The following is a 23,075-nucleotide window of genomic DNA, read 5'->3' as shown; positions in this document are numbered from 1 at the left end:
GATAAAGGGAATAAAAAAAAATCACATGTAAAGGGACAGGGACTGTTACTTTTCTGATCTGGAACCAGAGGCTCTGGCAGCACCTTGAGCTGTCTTTAGATCCAAAGCCCCAAGTCACCTCCAAACCCCTGTTTTAGGAGTGAGCCCCACCAGCCCTGAGGTCCTGTCATTGGCACCTCCCTTCCTCACCCTGTTCTTGCAGGCAGTCCAAGATGACTGGAATTCCCCTCAAGGCCCTGCAGTCAGCAGAAGTTTGGAGCAACAATGGGCGGCTTTTCCAAAACAAGCCAGTCTGTATCAGTCAAGCAGGATGCAGTGTTTTAGGGTCACTGGGTTACAGCAGAAGAGCAACTCTTGCTTCCATGCCTTGGCTGGTGGCAATCTCGTTTTCTCTTGCTTCCAGTCTTTTTCAGGCTCCAACAGCCAGAGTTTCTTCCTTCACCTCCCAAGCCGAGACTGGGGGCAGCTGAGTTCCCGCTATGACATCACCACACCTTTAGTAAAGTTGGGGGGTTTTTCCACATGTTCTGCCAGTCATTCCACAGGATTGCTGTCTGTTCAGGATTCCCTTTCCCCACAAGATGAGCTCTTTCATGTGCTGACACTTCTTGTTCCACCCTTCCTACCACTCCAGTAGGACAAACAAACAGTCCAGGCACCCACCCCTGCATGACTGTCAACTCTTCCAGTCCCAGTGCTCCACAAGCATATTTTGGTAGGGAATTCATACTCTGAGCCCACTGTAGCACTCTAATATAATGGAGAAGATTGCCAAAAGGGACTCCTGCTTCACCAGGGTCAGTCACAGATGGAGAGGCTGGAGCTGATGGACTTGGCCATCACATAAATGTTGGCCGAAGCACAGGGAAGGCTCTTATTCATCAGTACCACTCAGAGCTGAGCCTGAGCCCTCACCCAGACACCAGCTCACAAAAATACTGTTCTCTAGAGCCCATCAAGAGCTTTAGACTCCACAGAGAGATGACAGCCAGGATGAGTCTGTGCTATCACCAACATGCTGCTTTAATCAGCATTGAAACATATGATCAACTTTGAAGGAGGCTTTTAAAGACTGAAATAATAAGATGATGTACTACAATTCCAATTTTCTCTCTCTCTCTCTGTAACTGTGATTAAAATACATGGTTGATCTTGGAAGCTCTTCTGCAGTTTGTACAGAAACTGTAATAAGAACACTCACAGTGATGAAATTTGCAGCTGGAGTTGTTTGGTTTCTTTTGCTCTCCCATGAGTCTTTCTTGGGTCTTTTTTTTTTTTTTTTCATTCTGCTCCGTACAGATTTTGATCTTTCCCTTATTAAATAGGAATGGTTATCCCCACTGACTCACTTATCTAATAATAGCTAGAACCTTTTAATTCAAATTATTTGATTCCTGGGTTTTTTAGATTAAAGTAAACATACAGTTAGTGTATTACTGGGAAACTGGCAATAGAAGTCCATGGTCAAATTATCCTGTGACTCAATCCTGCAAAGCACTGGATCCTTTTTAATACATTTTACAAGTACTCAGCAGTGACCTCTAACACCAGAGTGATTCCTCTCCTACGGTAGCTCAATTTCACAACTCTGAATACACTTTTTTTTTGGAAGGAAAGCCATCCAAAGGTTTTATAAAATGTTCTTTAGCCTTTGGGAATGAGTCAATTTAATGCCAGGGTATCATTTCATTTCGAAGAGTTGAAGGATTTGAGGAAATACAATCTGCTTTCTGAACCATGTGAGATGAATATAGTTGTGGTTTTGTTATAAACCAAGCTGCAGAGTTTGGATACAGAGCTCAACTTTTCCAAAGTTCAGCCATGGCTCTTTTTCTGCTGGACTTCCCTGCAGTGCTCTTTTTTTTAACAGCCCTTCCTACGGAGCAGCACCAGGAGCAGGTGGCAAAAGAGACACTGCTCCCAGGCAAAGTTCCTATCATCCATTGGTTTTAAAATGGGGAAGAAGGGAAGGTCCACTGTAAAGCAAAAAATCACCAGCAGCAGATCAGCTTCATTACTGTTTTTCTATTTGCAATTGAAAAATGGGCAGGAACACAGGGAATGAAAATGCCACAAGAATATGCCTCCTGAAAGCCAGAGTCACCTTTGTTCTGGTGCAAGGGTGCAGCCTCTGCTCAGCACCACACAGACCTCCCACCACCCACCACCTCCCAGCCCAGGGCACGAGGAGCCAAACAAACCTGCTGGAGCCACGGAGACGCTCAGTCACATCTAGCTTTATTTTAATCCCGTCAGAAAAGTTCAAGAATTACACCAAAAAATACTTCAGTCTCTGCTACCTACTGACAAAAAATACACCACAAAATTATAAACTGTTCAGTGGTTCTGCTGGAGTTTGGGTTGTTGGTGGAGGGGGTGGTTTGTACATTTTGAGTGAGAAATGAATTTACAGGTGGAAAGGGAAGGGAGGAGAGGAGATCAGACGATGGCATTTGGCACTACATTTTTAGCTACACTATACAGTTATTTATCATGATGCCTGTTAGGACTGAGGAGTTCTGCCCTCACACACTGCCTACTGTCTATGTACGTGACAATGAGGACAAAACTGCCCAATGCGGGGGGAAAAGGGGCCAGTTCCTAATTTCCATCCCAGTCTAGCCACAAATCTGAAAAAGCAGCCTTAGTCAAATGTGAACCTATGCACTCTGCTCCTGCTGCTCGGCTCTCCCTGCCTGTGCTCCTGAGGAGCAGAGCTGCTCTGCAGCAAAGGCTTGCAGCTCTGAAAAAAAGAGAATCCTTGGGGTTTCTTAAAATCCCACCAGTCTCCACTAAATTTGTGGGAGATGATGTTTTACACTGCTCAGGACTGGATTAAGCTTGGGATCTGGTCTGTGTTTGCAAGCAAATAGACCCTTGTACTCTGAGAGCTACAGCCACCCCTCTCTAGTGACCTGGAATGACATTAAATGCTGAAGTATCTGAAGCTGAAGGAGGGAAGCAGGAGCATCCCATTTCATGGGTGAGACAAAATTAGGGGCTGAAAGTTAGAGGCTTAATACTGTTCTATACTATCACCACTTTTGAGAGGCTCCTCAAATCATAATGGCATTTCTTTGTCTCTGGGTAACCCTCAGGAGAGAGGTCCCAAAGGACAAAGCCTCGTGGAATTGCCAAAGGTCATGCAGGAAATGTATGCCAGAAGCAGTAGGGCCCTGATCTCCTGACTCTGAGTCCTGTGCTCAAAAGTATGTTCATGATTTCACTGCAGCAGCCTCTGCCTGCTTCCATCCTGCTCCATGTCCAAACAGCAACTTGGATTTCAGCCTCAGAGCCCAGCCAGGATCACCAGCACTGTGGTGGCTCATTAGGAATGCTGAGATCTTTCTGGATTTACTTGAGCCACTGCACAGGGGGGTGGGCACATGTGTGTTTGCACGTGTCTGTGTTTGGGGGATGAGGGGATGCCTTATTTCTCTATCAGCGAATGAACACTGACACTAAATTCAATTTGACAGCAAAATATGCCCCCTTTGGCAACTAAACAACATCATAATGTCTTTGTACCGGGTTCTTTCCACCTCCTCTTGAAAGGATTTCAGCTCTTCCTTCACTGCATGTTGAGCCTCTGTCGCAGCTTTCCAGCGATGACAAAACTTTGCAGGATTCTCTTTGCTGCTTTTATCCTCTCTGGCTGTTTACCTAATTTGCTTTTTTTGTTTTTTAATTTATTTTTCTAACAAATAGTTAAGCAATGATTTAAAAATATTTTTACATTGTTAAGGTACAGTCAACATCAAACATGCCTTTGTACAAGAGCTCGACTCGGTTACAAATCAACGAGAACAATGCACGAAAAGAAATATCCATTAAGATGACTCCTGCACTTGGGTTTTATTTATTCCTGCCGTGCTGGTGGCACAGCACGCTCAGCTAGAGCAGTATAGACACGGTGTTGTCCCCCCACCCTCCCTCTTTGCCCAACCACCGCTCGTTCCCTTTAATGACCTTCTGTCTTGGCAGCCTTGGTTTCGTGGTTTGGGGATCCCGAGGACATCCAGGGCGATACGGCCCGGGAGCTGGTCTGCTTGGCCATGCTGTAGTGGCTGATGACGGTGTAGAACCTGCCCCGGGAGTTGGAATCCTGTGCAGAGTAGTAGGCGTCCAGCGAGGCCGGGATGCAGCGCTTGTGCTGGGAAGGGGGAGAAAGCAAAAGTAGAGTGACCCCGCCAGCCTCTTCCCAAAATCTCCTGGCTGGCTGTTTGCATGGAGGATGTTTGACTCAGACTTGCTGCAGTTGCCTTTCGGTGCCCCTGGGAATGCACCAAGTCGGGCAGCAGCCTTCAAAACCTGTTGCTATTGGCAACCCTGATGGCAGGCTGGTTTCAGCCCTGGATGGGAAATGGGGGGTGTGTAGGGAAGGTTTGGTGTGTTACTGACAAGCAGAGACTGAGGCCCCTTGCTGGGGGCCAGCCAGGGCTGGCTGAGCAGCTCTGCTCATGTGCTGGACCAAAAGCTCTATAGATTCAAGTCCAGAATTAATCCTCAGACAAGCAGAGAGGACAGGCTGAGGCTGAGCAAGCAGCTTATGAGCTGCTCTGCTGCAGGGTGTTCTCCTGACCTGTGGGACGAGCACCTTGGTCAGGAATGGAAGCAAGCACAGCCCAATGGGCCAGCTTTGCTCAGAAGCACAGAGTTGAATCTGATTCTGAAATTCATGACTGTCCAAATCATTTTTATCATAGAACCATAGAATGGTTTGGGTTGGAAGGGACCTTAAAAGATCATCCAGTTCCAAACCCCTGCCATGAGCAGGGACACCTCCCACTAGACCAGGTTGCTCCAAGCCCTGTCCAACCTGGCCTTGAACACTTCCAGGGATGGGGCCCTGCTCTCTGTCAGTGGGAAGCCATTCCCCCTTATCCTGTCACTACATGCCCCTGTAAATAGTCTCTCTCCATCTTTCTTGTAGGCTCCCTTCAGGTCCTGGAAAGCTGCAATTAGGTTACCCCAAAGCCTTTTCTTTTCCAGGCCGAACAATCCCAATTCTCCCTTTTTATATAACTTAAGTGAATAATTCACAATGACTAATACACCAACATCTTACTCTATTTTCCAGCCTACAGATCATCCCTAGTGTGGTCAAGACTCCTGTGAGTTTATGAGTTTATTCACAGTGAGGAGTCAGTGAATTATTTTGCAAACTTTTTTTTTTATCTCAACAGACCAGGCAAATAGTTCTCTGTGAATATTCAATAGAAAATCACTGGGCAGTGGGGTTTTAGCAATTGTTACACGGTTTTGTTCTTGACAGAGGCTTGAAAGCACCTAAAAGTGAACTATATCTGGGCAAATCTGGATTTCTTTCACAAAGGACACATGTGTCAGCACTCCAGGAGTTTGCTTTGCATTAAAATGTATGCCAGTAAACCTCAGCTACTTGAAAGTGTGGGAAGCAAAGGCAGGATTCCAGCTGCAATAAATCCATTCACAAATATGAGGGATTGTTCCTGAACATCTGTCTGTAGTGTTCACCAAATGCTAATCCCAGCAATTACAGTGTAACAGTAGCTGATGGAGGCAGATGCACATCCACATTTCCCATAACACTTTTTCCATTTCAACACGTTCTTGCCAAATGTTCTGTTTGGCCTGGTCAAAAAAAGCAGACTGGACTGTAACCATGTAGTCAATTAGAGTCTGTCATTAGCTCAGGCAATTCATCCATCTGAAGTTTCTTACCTTATAAACAAATCCATCTGGGCAACTGTGGTCGTAAGTAAAGGCTTTGTACACCACAAGAAACACTATGCAGGCAAGGAATGCAAGAGCCAGGCTGATGAGAATAGTGACCTACAAAAGAGGGATAATGTTACTCTACATATGTTAAAATGGCATATGAGCAACCTCATAATTAAATGACTTATAGGAACAGACATTCTAACAGACTGCAGCCTTCACTGCTCTGTGCACTACTTAACTAAGCATGGTAATTGAATGAATGCTGGATCCAACAGCCCTGAATTCTCACTTTATTCCCATTCTCTCATACACTTTCAGGATTGCACATTCCTATGTTTAACCCCTTGCAAATGTATGGATTTTGCTGAAGCATTTGTTGTCCTCAGTGGCTTTGTGTTCCCATGCTCTTAGCTGTTGCACCAGTGTCATCATCTGCTGGCCCAACAGGACCCTCCAGCAGCCAGAATTTTCATTGGGGTCTGGTCTGTGTGGACAAACTGCCTTATAACCCTGGAAGATCCTGCAGGTAAGCAGAGAGGAGGAATGAGGCCTTTGTAGCACATATCTATTTGTGCCTTCTGGGTGATTAAACAAAGGCAAATTGTGTCTTGCAGAAGGAAGGGAGGGAGAAAGGGAATCCTTCTCTATTTCTCGAAGCTGTAAAAGGACAATATCCCAACCACTGACAAAACCCAGCATGGAAATCTCACAGCGTGTCCAAGAGCAGATGCTGGTGTTGGAGGTAGCAGACACAAAACCCACTTTGGGGCTCAAAAATTCCCCCTCTCCTCATTCCCAGCAGGTTACCTCGCTGCACCATTCTGTTTCTTTGCTGTAGCTCCCTTCTCTCCAGCCCTTCCAGCTCCCTCCTGAAGAGTTCATTCAACAGCAAGTTTTCTCTCCCTATTCCATGTCTGGACTAAGGCCCTGACCCTTGATTTCTGCTGAGCTGTGTATTCCCTAAAGACTGAGCAAGGGTCTGTAAAGCACTCACGTTCTTCCCTTTCCCAAAGCCTTCTGGTCCCATAATTCTGCAAATGCAGCATAAATGGCTCTGGATTTCCAGTGCCTAAATTAGAGGTGGCTGCACCAGCAGCACGGATTTTGCAGGATGTTTTTCCTCCCCACAGGCTCAATCTGTTTGCTTCAGAATCCCACTTTCTCACTGTGGCGCCAGAAGCTGAGCCCAGTGCTGCAAATTTTCCCCAGTCTCACCAAAATCCATCCACCAAGAGAACTTCAGTGGTAGGATGTGGCAGGGACTGTGTGCCTGACCCTGGCTAATGCGCCTGCCTGCAGGAATGCTGCCACCATTCCATGTGTGTGCTCATCCCCCAAATCATGCCCCCATTCCAGTATCAGCAGCACCCTAAACTAAAGGCATTGGTATCATTTACTGCCCCAGCAAGGAAAAGCCACACATTTTTCAGCTCCATCCAGTCATTCAGGTTTCATCCACCCTGTTGTTGTTACAGAATTCACCAATATAATGTTATTTTTATAACAATAATATTATGTAATATTGTATCAGTAAATATGAACTAATTGCTTAATATTGGTTCACACTGAAATTTGCTCTAATTCTGCCCCTCGATCATTACAGCAGCTGCAGTGCTGGGAGCAGTGGGATATGCAATCCTGCATGGACTCAAGGGGCCACTGTAATTGCTTGCAGGGCAGGAAAGAGTCTTCTAACCAACCCCACAGAAAGATGAACTGCCTGGTGAGATGTATTCCTACACTGCACACAGCACACTGGGACTATTACTGAAAGGTCCAGGGCTACAATTCTTGTTTCAAGACAAAAAGGAAGAGAGAAGGTAAATCTGTATGCACGGTGTTAAATCTTGCCCATCCTGTCCAGGTCAAAACTCAGGAAAGAGAGAGGTGTGGAGACTCTATCTAGCAGGAGACATTCCTAAGTTCATTGTTAAGTCAGAGTATTATAGTGTAAAAAGGTAAGAAGAAAGGGGCTAACAGGCTTTTCCAATGATGAACAGTTCACTGAAGCCTCAAACTGCCTTTTAGAATTACTGCTTGTATTAACCTCCTCCTTGGGGCCTAATCTGCTGCAAAATGGGTCAATTAAGCAAAAGGCAGCTGCAGAGGGAGAAGCACTTACTGCTGGATCTTGTAAGAGAACATGTGTAAGAGGGTCCTGGAGTGTTGGGGAGGGATCTGGTGGAAAAGGAGTACAGTTGTATAAATTGCACTACTCTGACCAAAAAACTTTGGGATCCACCTCCACTCTATCAATGCCCACATGGTTGAACAGAAATATTTCAGACCAGTTTTATGGCAGTCTTGAGTTCCCAACCTGGGGAAGTCATGTCTCTTTTCATGTTGATAAAGAGGAAGAAGTCTCAGCTGGATTCAAGGAAGATGGAAATGTAATTTCACGAGTTCTCATCCCCAAAAGAAATAATATTACACCTGAAAAAATTGTTAAAAGTCACTTTGGAAAAGTATAGTCAAAAGAAGACTTTGTGGATTAACAATGGCAGCACACTCTACTTTTTTCCAACAGGAAAACTGGAAAAAAAAGGCCCCTCCCTATAAGGAGTCACCACATCCCTGCTCTGGCAGACCAATGTGGAAGAGCACAGCACACATGTCCATCAACTCTTCTCCATTTAAGAGGGGAGTGTGTCAGGCCTGGTACTTCCTCAAATTACAATGTAGGTACCAACACAACGATGACAATGACACGAGTCTTCTCTGAGGTCAGTCTGGAGGCACTGAAGCCAGAAGTACATCTTGTTCTACCAAAGCCAAAGCTCAAGGGCAGCCCTGGCTAGAAATTCAGAAAAAAAAGAAATGCTCAGCTCTCCAGTTTGGCTACTCTGTCCCAAATACAATGTACAACGAAAAAAGAAACGTTGCTTGAAACCCAGCCTTCAGCAGAAGACAGAACTGAGCTGTCTGGAGTGAGAATGAATGTCTGTTCTTTTGTTGAATTCCACGTACATGCACAGCCTATGGAAATGACCATTAGAACTGCATTTTGAGGGGTTCCTTTCTCCTTGTCTGCCCACCGAGTCCCTAAAAATAATAAATTCCTCTCTGTTCTGTCGCTCTGCTCTGGCAAAGTGCTGACATCCAAGTCATTCTGTCCCAGGAGCAGGTCCTTCCGTGGAGCCCTCCCCTCCCTCCAGGGGGTAATTGAGCCCATCCTCACCCTCCTCCTGCCTTTCATACACTTGCAAAATTACAGCATGACAATATTACACACGATGATAAATGGTGTAAAATTGCTCTGGATGAAATGCCATGTAAGATGTTAAAACCCAGAGGAAAGGGAAGAAAAATCCACCCTCAGATATTTTGCCACGCCAGAGCTAAGATCCACCTCTCCAGCTATTCCAGAGCATACAAAGCTTCATTAACATTCAAAAACCAAAGAATCACAGAGCTGCAATACCTAATAAACCTCCACTTTTTTTTTTATGATTAACACGAACCTTGGCAGTCTCTAAGCAATATAAACACTCACAGAGGGGAAATAAAATTTAGTGAGCAGATAAAATCTAGAAGTGCTGCAGGCATGAATCTGTCATGTGCCACTGCTCGAGTGGGTAAAGGAAGGGAGGGATTTGCCTGCCCTCTCCTCAAAATCTTACATGATTCCCAAAGGTTCCCTTAAGAGAGGTGTGTCTGCTGGAACAGAGAACATCATTATCACACCAAAAAACTCCCCATACTCCCCAAAATGTGGATAGAGGCCCTTAACATCCATGAACGATGATGTCAACCTGCCATCAACAGCAGCACACTGGCCTTAGTTCCTCCCCCCTTCCCCACAGATGGAGAACACGTTGCATTATCACAACAGCATGGATGAATAAAAAGATCCATCCTCATCAGGCAACAGGACATCAGTTGCCACTAACTTTTGTGCCAGGGAGATATGCCTAATTGCAGCTAACCTGGCTTTCATGCTGCCCATGGAACCATCCTTCCTGCTCTCTTTGATTTCATCAACTGCCCAAGATTTTTTTTCATCAAAGATTCCCTTTTTCCCTCTCTCACTACAATGCAAAGCCATATTTAAAAGCCAACCAGGCAACAAAACCACATCCAAACAGCAGGGCATTTATTTAATATCCTTTTCCACTGCAAGGTTTTTACATTTTTATTCCTGATCATAGAATCATTAAGTTGGAAGGGCCCTCAAAGACCATCCAGTTCCAACCCCCTGCCATGGGAAGGGACACCTCCCACTAGACCAGGTTGCTCCAAGCCCTGTCCAACCTGACCTTGAACACTTCCAGGGATGTGGCAGCCACAGTTTCTCCAGGCAACCCAAGCCAGTGTCTCACCACCCTCCCAGGGAGGAATTTTTTCCTAATATCCAATCTATCCCTACTCTCTTTCTTCTTTCTCTCTCAGTTTTGAAGCCACTGCTCTTTGTCCTGTCACTGCATGTCCCTGTAAAGTCTTTCTCTATTAAGGTTGGAAAGACCTCTGAGATCATTGAGTCCAACCATTAACCAGCACCCCCATGTTCACCACTAAACCATATCCCAAAGTCCTGTTTCAGCACTTCCAGTGTTCATTGCTCTGGCTCTGCCTCTGGGTCACTAAAAATGGTTTCTAAATGAGCTGATCACCTAGTCTGGTACAACTGCAATCCTCATGCTTCCCTGCTAATGCTCAAACCCGTCCCTGTTCATACTCAGGCAGCAGCCTTATCCTCTGCTGTGTAAAATTCCTTTGGAAAATCACTGTGCTTACCTTTCTCTGAGGGGAAAAGTACTCCATTCAGTACAGCTTTGGAGGAACTAGACAAGTACCACCTGCTATTTGTGGATCAGGCAAACTGCAGCTGCCCAGGGGTTTGAAACCACCCTCCATCTGCCACCTAAGGAGGGCAATTCTCAGGATCCAAACAGAGGATGTGATCTCCATCAGTCTGTCTGAAACAGCACAGACTACCTGTTCCATGCTCAGGTCAGTGTGGGTGCCACTTCTTAGATGTCAGGCATGATTTTTTTTTTCTAAGCCTGGTAAATAAATGTTTGACTCTGGACACCTTTCCCACCGCTCAGAGCACACAATCTGTACACTTATATACACTCAAAACAGGAGCAGAGCCAAGAAGATGCCACAACCAGGAAAAGCATTGCTGCCTACAGGAAAACCAGCCAGGCCAGCAGCACCCAGAGAAAAGCTAATGCTCTCAGAGTGTAGAGTTGTGTGTTACTGTGAAGGAGATCAGTTTAATTCCCAGGTAAAGATCATTTACCATGGGAAAATCCCTACAAAATTCTGCACAGTTTTCCTAGTCTCAGCAGCTGTAATGTGAATAAGGGGCCTCAGAGGCATCTGGCACCTCTGTCCGTTCCTGCACTGCAGTCTCACCCTCTTCACAAAATTCCAGTTTGTCAGGAAAGGATTCCACTGCTGATGCCGCCTCTCATTCCACAAGATACCTTCAGTGTTGCTGGGTAATTTGTGACCTTTAGTAGGGAATTCAGTTGAAGAAACTCCCTTGGTTTTAATTAGCTCTTGGTAGAAGAAGAAAGGCAAAGAATGAGGCAAAATTTGTTATGAACAAAATTGGCAGAAATTCTGTCAAGGTTATTTCAGAGATGAGCACAAGAGCTGTGCTTGGCAACAAGGCTCTTTCTACAGCTTCTAGCAATGCCATCACACCTGGAAGCCTCTCAGTCCATTGACAACCCAGTTAACTTGCATTCAAGCTAAAAAAACCCACAGAATCACCCAAGGGCATCCCAATATACATCTATACATTTGTGAATCCATTTTAAGGATTTCTGCTTGACAGTGGAAAACTCAGGAGTGTAATTTTCTCCCCTTCATCCCATAACTTCTTCCAGCTGATAATCAGATGTAAGATCAACACCATTAGCTCTCGACAGGAAAGGTACAGCTAAAGTGAAAGACTCAGGAGCACCTCCCAGCTCCTAGATCCAGCTATCCTGGCTGCCTCCCATCTGTATTCCAGGATGAAATCCAAGTGTGAACCACCCCATCATTTGAATCCAGGTTGCTATTCCAAGAAAACCCTGGTATGTAGGCAGGGAGGGAGCCACAGGCTGAGAGGACACTCAGATGGATCGAGCAGGGGGATGAGGAGTCTGAAATACACCTCAGGAAGAGCTGCCCCACTGTTCAGACCCAAAGAACTGGTGTGGTGCCTCGCCCAGCACCCTGTTACGAAGCCTGATGCATCCTGATGGTAAAAATTATTTGATTGCACTTCTTTAAACATGACATTTCACTCCCCATTGTTAAAAATGGTTTTGTTATAAGTTGCTGATTTTGCTGATCTTCTGGCAACAGCTTTGCCTCTGAAATTTTGAAAGGCTAACTGAGAAAAAGTGACACAATTGGGTCTTCAGATTTGCTTAGTACTGTTCAAGAAGATGTAGGATTTGCTCTTTATTATTACAGCACAGCTCTATTCCAGATGGTGTCCAGATTCTCAAGAAGCATTTTAAGGTGATGCTTTGTGAGAGGGAAATGTCCTTAGTCATGTATCTAAATGTTCAGGGCTATGGGAAAATGCTCCATAGTGCTGAGAGGCTTCTTACATGAAGTTTTACCATGGATGGGTTTTTTTTGGTCCTGTATCTTAGAATTCATAACCATTAAAATATTTGGCCCCAATTCTCATGAGGACACTGAACACCATCTGTGAGGATGGGATTAAACACATTTTACATCTACTCCTGGGCTAATCCCACAGTGTGGGCAGCAGGGGAGGGGATCCTGCCTCTCTGCCCCACTCAGGTGAGACCCCCCTGCAGAGCTGCCTCCAGCTCTGGGACCCAGCTGGGACACGAGCTTGGAGTGAGTCCAGAGGAGGCACCGAGATGATCAGAGGGATGGAGCACCTCTGCTATGAGGAAAGGCTGAGAGAACTGGGATTGTTCAGCCTGGAGAAGAGAAGCTTCAGGGAGACCTAATTGTGGCCTTCCAGTACCGGAAGGGAGCCAATGAGAGAGATGGAGAGAGACTATTTACAAGGGTCTGGAGTGACAGGACAGGGGGGAATGGCTTCACACTGACAGCGAGCAGGGTTAGATGGTACATTAGAAAAAGAAGTCTTCCCTGTGAGGGTGGTGAGGCCCTGGCACGGGTTGCTCAGAGAAGTTGTGGCTGCCCCATCCCTGTAAGTGTCCAAGGCCAGGTTGGATGGAGCTCTGAGCAACTCAGGGGTATCCACTTGTAACAGAACTGGCTGTCTCCGAGCCAGTTTGCTCTCCCAGCCATGTCCCATTTGGCTCTACCCTTCCTACACACCCCACCCCACCATGACACCACCAGTGAACCTCTCCAAGTTTGTTAATCTTAAAAAGAAATATCTATTTCCCGAGATAACCATGTACCCACCAGCAATTCCTCTGCTCTGTGCCTTATAAAGCTGTGAGTGCAGCTCGAGTGTGGAACGAGAACACCGTGTTTCTAAGCAATTTGTCAAATAATTAAATTATGCACACAATAACTAGCTGGCTCAATTATATTAGCCAGTCTCCATCATGTAATATAATTTCTAGTGGCTGTTTAGGCACTAATAGCCTCAGATCTTTTTAACTGTGTCTGGTGCCAGCTGCGGTCTGCATGACGTCTCTCTGTGCCAAGTCAAACCCCTTGAATGGAAAATTCATGGCTCGGTTTCCAAGCCCCCATTCCTTATGGAAGTTCTAAATGTCATTTTCAATAAGGATGCTTTTGCCAGTGAATATTAGTGAATTTCCACTTGGGTAAATAAAAAGCTCTGTTTGGTTTCCTTTCTCTTTTCCGCCATTTAATGCCATAAAAAAATTCCTTGATCAAATAGATTTGTATAGTGAGATGGAATAATTTTGGTTTTAGCAACACCAAATAAATATACGACCTTTTTGGCAGACCATACAGGTGTTTAAAGGTCTTTTTCTTTCTTTTTCAACTGTCCTAGGCCTTCCCTCTGGAACTAAATGATCTTTGAGGTGCCTTCCAACCCAGGCCATTCTATGTCTGACTCTGCTACCTTCAAAAGAAAAGAAGCAAACACCCCAAATTAAAGTGGGGGGACCCAAGAACACTGCTTATAAAGGTGCTTTTCTTCCCAAACCCACGGCCCTAAGAACACCTGGCATACCATTTCAGGAGATGAGCAATGCTGGGAGACACTTCCTCCCAGATCACTAATTTGTGATGGTTTTGCAATTAGTGGGACTGCAGCAGACAGAAACATCATCTCCAACCCCTCCAGAGGGACATGCTGCCATTTCCCACTGCAATGTGCAAAGCCTTGGCTGTGACATTTCCTCCAATCACTCCACGTGGGACATGACCATGGATACCTTGGCTCATCAAGGGCCTTTTTTAAATGCATTAACAGGAATACAAGATAAATCAAGTCATCAGTAAAGTCTCTGCCTGCAAGACTCAACCCCCTGAAGAGTCTCCTACATACAATATCCTCCCTTCTCCCTCTTTTCTCATGCTGGAATTGGTGTGGGGAAAGCATTAGGAGCCCTGAATAAGAATGGGTTCAGGGATTAGCACAGAGGACACACCTGAGCTTGTGTTCCTTGCTCTGCCACTGATTTTTTTGACACCTGTCACACCCCCAAGTCCAGCTTCACAGACACTCCAGAAAGAGCCACCCAAAGCTGCAAGCATTTAAGTTCCCCAAATCTTGGCTTTTTCTAGGACAAAACCACCCAAACACCAACACCATCCCACGGCCAAGGATCAGGTTGGCTCTAGGGAAAAGCTGAGGTGAGTTTGCTTTGTGAAATTATCTTCTTCCACAGGCAGGGCAATTTTCAAAACAATTTCAAACTTGAGTATTGATGTAACAGCCTTATCCTCCAGCCCTGGTTTTTGTGTATTTGCCTCTCCCATCATTTTCTTATAGTTTGATTTTCCATTTTCCTCATGAACCATCAACCACAGAAGACTGGATTTAAAAATGTCCAGAATAATTTAAGCTCTTTATATGCCAAGGCACAAGATATCTTTCCCCTACCAATCCCCAGTCCCTTGGACATCAATAAAATAAAATCAAGGGTCAGGTTTGCGCAAATTAAAACCTCTTTGTTCAGTGCAGTCTTGTGGTTAAAAAAAAAATCCCTTGGAAGTTTGTTTCTTCAAGAGGGCCAACAAATTCACCTGTATTTCAGCATCTGTGTCTACCATCATGGGTAGAAAACAGAGCTAATAATATGCCTGCATTCATGGTCTGGTACACCCATCTCTCTTAAAAAGCTTATTATGTGGGTGCTTCATACGAGGACAAAGTGAGGACTTGGCGAGCAACGTCCCTGGGTAACTTGAGAATTAAAAGCCTTTCCATTTTGAATTAGAAATATGAAGCTTTATTGCTGCAAATGACTTACAAGATCTACTCTTTTAAAAGCGAACAACAAAAATGAACAATCGAGCTGATTATGATGCCTTCAAAGGCACGAGGCCAGTTCCATTAGCTGTGGATCTGACCCAACAGGCTTTAATACATCTGCAAGTACCGACAAGAGGGAGCTCAGGTTTGTTTAACATTCAATCACAGCTGGTGCTGCTTTAGAAATAGAGAGTGAAACATTACATGGAAAAATATGTATGAGTAAAGCATTTCACTTCCCTGACTATTTATTTTTTTAGCATTCAGTGGTTTGGCTACAAATGCACTTCAAAATACACTTCACAACACTCAATAAACTTTGCCTTGGTTTCATCAGCTGAAAACTCTTTCCTCCTCCTCTATCCTGTTCAGTCCCTTTAGCCAGAGCAGCATTAAGCATCTTTCTTTTCACCTCAAATGCTGACAAGTAAATTACCCAACAAGCAGGGTTTCCAGCAGGTCTACCCCACAAACCCATAGGCATTTGAATATTCTCTGTGACTTCCATTTTTAGACATTTTCTGCATAACAATTAACTTTCTTCTTCTCTCCAAAAATCAATTAAATTAAAACAAAACAAAACAAAACAAAAAACAAACCCACAAATAAATCTCTTCAGCTGATTACTCTGGTAGTGCTTGCAGATGGCAGAAATAAAACATATTTTGGAGGGTTTTCCTGACTTTGCAAAAAAGTATGTCTGTGTGTGTTTCTGTAAAATCTAATATAAAACAAGAATGCACTATAAGGAATGATCCATTTCATATAAAAACCACGTTTTGGGCTTTTTCTTTGCTCTGTTAGGTGGTCCCTAAGCCAGTTGTATAGAGCATTGTAGTTATATCAAAATATACTTTTCTTGCATATGTTTTAGACATGGACATAACATTCTTGGGACCTTGCCTGTACCACAAAGCCAGGTATTAGCTGGGAACTCTTACAAAATCCACAGGGGGAACCTTGAAGGGTTTATAGTGTCATACCTGGGGATGTGATCAGAAATATCTGTTCTCTGGCAGCTGAGCCACAAATCCACATTCGGTTCACCCTCACAGCTCCAAAGTGCCACTGATGATCACAAATGGCTCCATCAATCTGCCTCCATGCAGCCTGTGAGGCCAAGTGGGACAGATATGACCTGTTCTCTTCTCTTCCCATTACAGCCAGAGGAGAAGAATGATTTCTGAGCACAGGCAGAAAGATGATGAGCAACATTTCTCACTAGCATACACACCACAAGTGAGAGTCTGAATCCACACAGGTGTGACATTGCATTAGACAGAAGCAGACAGAAGGCCAGGCAGGGATGAGCAGTGTTTTTTTCAGAAAAGAGAAACTGTGACCCTCTGCACTGCACTGGGAAATATTCAACCTCCAAAGATAAGGCAAAACTTGGGCTCCAGAAACAAGTGACTCCATCACTGTCTTGAGAAGACTTTGGTGCAGTGAGAGCTGACTGACACCCCCGCAAGAACATGCCCACTGCTTCCGAGCCCGTGGGAAAGGAGGTTCCTGATGACAGCTGAGAACTCCCAAAGGGAGGGAATAAGCCTCCAAATCACTCCCTGGGGACTCAAATTAACCCTTTCATATTGACACCTCTCCAAGCCCCTCTCTGAATGCAAGTTTCAACAGGAAAGCACTGCACCAGCCCCAATGCTACTGCCACTGCTCCCCTGTGCCTGCCACCTTTCTGGGTTTCCTCTGCTTTGTCCCTTTTTCTCCCGACTTGGCTCATCCGAGTGCTGTGCAACCTAGAAACAACACCTCAGCCACAGCAGCAATTATCATGAAAGTGAGAAAAATCTCTGTGCATGAGCCCATGTTCCCTCCCTGGAGCACCACTCACATTAGTGAGTGTAATGGGATCCTTCAGCAGCCACTCTGCATCTCCCAGATAACCGATGTGATGTGGCAGTCGCCATGGTAACACTGTTATTGTTAGTATTAAAAAGCAGTACAGAAAATTGTCCTGCTCATACTCAGAGGAGTCCTTTCTCCATGAGTTACTCCTGCCCTGTGGTAACTCAACAATTATAGGAGACTTTAAATTTATCTGGCTATTGAATGGGCACAGTGAAAAGGCCCACACCTTTTTTCCCGGGATTCGTTTCTTTGCAGGTTAGAGGAAGAACTATCAGAATACAGCAACAGTCTACAGGTGAAAACACAACACCCCATGGAGAAGTTTGCAGGAACCAGGGCATGGAAGGGGAGTTTTGGAAGTAGGAGCAGGAAGAGAGGAATGCCACATTTGGGGCTCTGTGTGTGTGTGCAGCAGAGCAAGGGACAGTTGCCACCCACACAGCTGCAGTGATGTGCCTGTTGAAAACAAGGGCACGGTGGGAAGGCAGAGAAATGCATGGATTTGAGGGAAAGGAGGTGTTTCCCACAGCTGTGCTCAGGTGCAGGCATTTGGCAGGCCAGGGGTCACACAGCAATTCTTCACCACACTGCACAAGACACTGTACAAGACTCCTTGTGCTTACGTCCCAGATCTTACCGATGGGAAGAACATGATCCAGACCCGCTCCCCACCTTCCTCCACACATGCCCAGGACCTTCCTTTCCTCTAAATTGTCATATGAAAGTCCTTCCACAAGATCTAACTGAATTACCTGGGGGTTTGCTGGGTCACCTTCCAGTGGGGGAAGCAAAGGAAGCATCTTCCACTGAGCAAAGCTGATACCAACAGGAAATCAAGGCCTGGCCCTGGCCCAGAAAAATCCTTCTCAGTTAGGAGCCAAGTGTTTAGATATTGGCTTGGTTTTGATTATGAACAATTATTGCATCAATGTCTGGTTTGCAGGGTGTGGCTGGACACAAACCAATTTTCTTCTAAATCCTTCACATTAGGTCAGAGGAGAATAATTGTTTCAGTATGAGCATTTCAATAACAGCAACATTTGAATGGGTTCTGCTATATTTTAAGAACCTGATGAAAAGTGTGGGGAATAATTACATCCACTGTTTCCTGGATCTGCATGGGTCAGAGCAGTTTCAGAGTGGAGGGAGGAGAGGGCTGATCTAATGATAAGAGATAGATTGTCACAGCACACTCAACAGGAACAGATTACACAGCTGGTGACTCTAAAAATGCATCTTGCCAACTTGTAGCAAGAAGAATGAAGTTCACGGCCTTCTTCACTGAAGTAATGATCAATACTTGCAGATGATTTTTCCAGGTAGATAAACTGCTTGTAAGAAAACATCTTAAATATCTCAACTTCTCCCCCGTACACCCACACCCAACTTGCTCTGTTAAAGACAAGTACAGAGTTTAATTATTCCAACTCCGAAAGACTGAAAATTTCAACTTCCTTTAGAAAAATGATCCACGAAAAGGAAAGAACTGTTGAAGACTTGTGAAGTCAGGTAACTATGGTAGGTAACTATCATCCAGCTAACAGCCAGGAAATCATTGTCTCCCTGAAAATAATGAACAGCTCTGTGGCATTTAGTGATAAAGGACTCAGACTGGTTGTATGTGCACTTACTTGTGTAATAAAGGGACCAATTTATGCAAAACCAGTAATGGACCAGCAGTTACATGTGTCAACCCAATACTCCATAAGCCTATACTTAAAGACCATTCCAGTACCATTTCTACTGCTATTTGAATAAACAAATGCTTCTGGTTCATTTCTGTGTTATCTGGACTGGCTGGAAGAGGAGTCCCTGGAAATCCTGTTCTCCAGAAGTAACACGACTCCATTTGATGGATAATCTGCTTGAAAAGCAAAAGAGCATTTGATCTCTTTTCAGTACTGAGAGAAAGAAATAAGGGCAGAAACTCACAGGAATGATGATACTCACATATGAGAGACTGTTCTTATGAGCTGTAAAATAGGATATCACTGGCGAAAAGAAGCAGTAAGCCCTACCTCAGATGCAAAGGGTTAGACCTGTCATCCCACAAAGGAATCATAGAGAGAGTCATCACATTTGCAGACCTTCTCTAAAGCACCTCGGTGTTGTCACTGGATGGCAAAGAATAGGAGGGACGTGAGCTGCCTTGAAAGCAAGCAGAATGAAAGGCAAACACCAGGCACCATTCCCCTTCAGACTGGGAAGCCTCGGAATATAGCGTGACTGCAAAGATCTTTGCAGTTCAAAAACTTCTGAGAGGAACACACTCTAAAGGTATAAACACTCTGGAGAAGGCAAGGTCTACAAATCACTGCCAGTCAGCTTAGAAAAAATGTTGTCTTTGCTTCTCTGTGGAGAAGTAAAAAGATAAAAGGCATTTCTTTTATGTATGGATGGCTCAACTATAATGCTATTTTAACATCAGTTTCTTGTAACCCATCTACACACAACTATTTAAACACTTGTTATAAAGTATGCATAGGGTGACTCATCCAGCTGAAGAATCAGCCTAATTGGTCAAAATTTCAGGACACTGTGTGCTGAGCTATAGAGAATCATAATCTCATCTATTAGGAGATGTGACAAGATGCAGGAGCTATCTCAAATTCCTGGAAGAGCTAGTGTGGAATAAGAACCGTTGCCTAGGGACAGTCTCTTCTTTATGATAATTAAAGAGCTCAGATCTGTGCTATTCTGGATGGTTGAAAAATATGCATGCATAAGCTTAAATTCTGGCTTTGGCTTGTTCATGTGAGAAAGTTGTCTAATAATTCATTAGTCTCTTCAATAAAAGATACCCAAAAGGAAGAATAAAGGGCATCTGTGGATTTTGCTGCCAGGTTCACATGGTCCCAAAATGTCCCCCAGATATCCTGCTCTTTTATATCACAGAATCACAGAATATCCTGAGTTGGAAGGGACCCACAAGGATCATCAGAGCCCTGCACAGGACATCCCCACAATCCCACCACGTGCCTGAGAGCATTGTACAAACACTCCTTGAGCTCTGTAAGCCTTGGGGCTGTGACCACTGCCCTGGGGAACCGACCACCCTCTGGGGGAAGGACCTTTTCCTGATATCCAACCTAAGCCTCCCCTGACACAGCTCCAGCCATTCCCTGGATCCTGCCTCTGGTCACCAACTACATGACTCAAAAAAACCCCCAAGAACTTGGGGAGAGTTTCCTTCTTCCCTGAGAATATTCCCATACCAGTTGACAAAAAGTAGAGAGAAGAGAAAGGCAATTCATAGACTGAATCAAAAACGTTAAAGACCTCTCCAGAGAGGTTACTAGTGGGTGGGGAGCACAGGCATAAGTAGTCCAGCAACATTTTTACACACACACTCATTAATGATATTCAATCTGCCACATTTCTGTTTGAATTGATGATAATTCTACTGTTTGGGTGAAAAATAAAATATGAGACATCTCACTTTGTGTTCTCCAGTAGCAGATAGGAGAGGACCTCTTGGATATGTCTTTGCATCCCTTTACTGTCCTGTCTCTCCCCAGCATACAATTACCATGTTCTGAGATGTTGCTTCTCACACACAGATCATTAGAGCTGTAGAAGCAAAACAGGTCCCCAGGAAAACCCTTAATTAATCACTGCTGTGGACTCACACCAGTTGTACATCATTTCCCATACAGGTCTCACACATTTGGAATGCACCAAACCAGTGGACCATCTATACTTCATCTACACTTGGATGGACTGTTGGCCTTTCCCTCCAGCATTTTCTACCTGACAGGAGGCTGGAGTCCGGTGGAGGTCAGGCTCTGGTCTTGGCTACCAGTGAGAGGACAGCAGGAAAGAGCCTCAAGCTGGGCCAGGGGAGGTTCATGTTGGACATCAGGAAGAATTTCTTCATGAAAACGGTTGTCAGGCATTGGAAAGAGCTGCCCAGGGAGGTGGTGGAGTCCCCATCCCTGGAGGTGTTCAAGGAATGACTGGATGTGGCACTCAGTGCTCTGGTCTGGTTGACAAGGTGGGGATGGGTCACAGGTTGGACTCGATGATCTTGGAGGTCTTTTCCAACCTCAGTGATTCTGTGAAATTCTCTGAAATCATCTCTCTTGCAAAATTGAATGGGATGGTTGCCCTATTTCTGCCAGTGTACAGATACCAACAGCCCAGCTCATAATTTTCCTCAGTGTGTAAGCAAGACGTTGTGGATGGTATTTCCAACACACCACACACTTAGAAGCCTATACAAAGCAACCAGCCAAAAAAAGCAAGTTTGATGATCACAGTTATATCATCTTTTTCAAAGCTTTTAAAAGTATAGCCAAACTGAGATCATAAAAGTTAAGTATTTACTATAATTCCCTCTTACAGAAAACAAATGTAAAATGATTTCATCAGTATCAGCTAATAGGCCAGCTTATAACCAGAGGGCAGGATTTTTTAATAACTTCACTAACAATATGCACTGGCACCAAAATGTGGTGCAGTAAGAAAAAAAAAAAGTACAAAAGGTAATAAATATTACCTATTAGTTGACTTTTGTCAGGAAATAATACTACAAACTTAATGGGATACATGGAAGCCTTATGAAAAGCAGGCTGGGAGAGGCTTATGGTCTTATCCAGTATTAGACGGGAGGCTGACTGATTAATAAGTTGACATTGAAGAGCAGAGAATGAAAATCATATGGACTTCAGGGAAAGGAAATAGTTTAAAAATGAAACTGTGATGCTGCCAGGCTGCAGAGGAAGAGGCCCAGCTCCCACTGGCAGCTCCCAGTGTGCAGGGAGGGGAAGGCAGCTCACACCTCTGCCAGGGCTGTGCTCCCAGCTGGAGCCTCCGGGAGAGAGCGGTGGGAGAACTGCACCCAAAACAGGAAGGGGAGAGGAAAAAATACATGAAAGCAGAGGTCTGAATACAACAGCAAGTTGGACATTTCAAGAATAGGAAAAATAAGATACTCTATAGAAGAAGAAATGAGATTTATCCATAGCAGTGGATGAGCTATATATTAACTCAGTGTGTAAGGACGAGATGTTCTTGATTGCTTTTTGAAAATTACAGGGCTGCAGGATTGAGTTTTAAGCACCCAGTGAGGCACCACTACTTACAACATCAACAATGCTGTTTATTGGAGCTCCCAAACCAACAGATCATTTCCAGGAGACTCTACATTTACTGTTGTTTCTCAGGCACATTGTGTCTGGTTTTGATTTGTATGTTGCTCACACTGGAAAATGTCTGCTGTGGTTTCCAAGACTGGGATTTAACTGTGGTTAATTCACTGTTCCCTTTACTAGTGACACCAATGGAGAGTTACCACTGGTGGTAAATTGACAGTACACACACAATAAGATCAGTGAAGAATTCAGTCAAAATCAAAAGCATGTAAGGCCCTGGTAAGTAAATTTAAATCAAAACGTGATATCCACTAAAAAAACCCTCCAAGAACCTATAAGAATAGGTTTTTAAGAATAAAGAACACTTTTTAAGAATAAATTATGGCTTTAAGTATGCTGGATAAAAGCAAAAGAGTCATCCTTGTGAAATATATATAAGTGAATTTCTGGAAAAAACAGAAATGGTACAGTTCTGTAGTGTTTCAGGAGAGAGCAGCTAAACATTTCTCCTTGTAATAAGCTGAACAAACCTTATCTTGAAGCTTATTAAGGATGAATGGGAACAATTTTTCCTGTATCACTTTGCAATTTTAAAAGCGATGGTTTTCTTCTAAATTACTAGAAAATAATTATAATAAACTTCTTTATTTCTTGCAACTAAGAACAATTTGGGCAAATAAAAGACTATTCAGTTCCTTGAGTCAATTCCTATTAATTGTTGAGAATGACACCCTTTCACAAAAATTTCTAAATCTGAGCTTTCCAAGGAGCAGGACTATAACCAGGCATTGCCTACTTCCCGTGTTTTCTACTCAAATCACTGGTGTTTCCTCTGACTTTGAAAATGTAAAATTAGGTCTCGCATTTTTATCACTGCCATGCTCTTGGGTTTAGGAAAAGCATCAGGTCTTCCAGTGGAAAGGGAGATAATACTGGCAGCTACACACTTGGAGTCTAATTTTAGGAGGAACTGAACCATTCTAATATGCTGCAGTCAACAGGAACTCAGGGCACTCAATAATTCATGAGTTTCTTTCCACGTTTGAGTAGAGCCTGTT

General features: G+C 44.2%; 1 protein-coding gene across 1 annotated transcript in view; it reads right to left on the bottom strand.

Annotated features, from left to right (window-relative positions):
- Positions 1-2,217: 2,217 nt before the first annotated feature.
- NSG2 (neuronal vesicle trafficking associated 2) overlaps positions 2,218-23,075 on the bottom strand; it is a 35,452-nt gene continuing 14,594 nt past the window's right edge. The window contains exons 4-5 of the mRNA XM_032703167.1: positions 5,704-5,814; positions 2,218-4,153 (exon numbers count right to left, since the gene is read on the bottom strand). Coding sequence (XP_032559058.1) covers positions 3,962-4,153; positions 5,704-5,814 — 303 coding nt within the window. The 3' untranslated portion in view covers positions 2,218-3,961. The remainder of the gene's footprint in view (positions 4,154-5,703; positions 5,815-23,075) is intronic.

Source organism: Chiroxiphia lanceolata, chromosome 15, assembly GCF_009829145.1.
Source record: "Chiroxiphia lanceolata isolate bChiLan1 chromosome 15, bChiLan1.pri, whole genome shotgun sequence".
NCBI lineage: Eukaryota > Metazoa > Chordata > Aves > Passeriformes > Pipridae > Chiroxiphia > Chiroxiphia lanceolata.
Note: the sequence above shows the minus strand (reverse complement) of the source record. Positions and strands in the feature narration are given on the sequence as shown.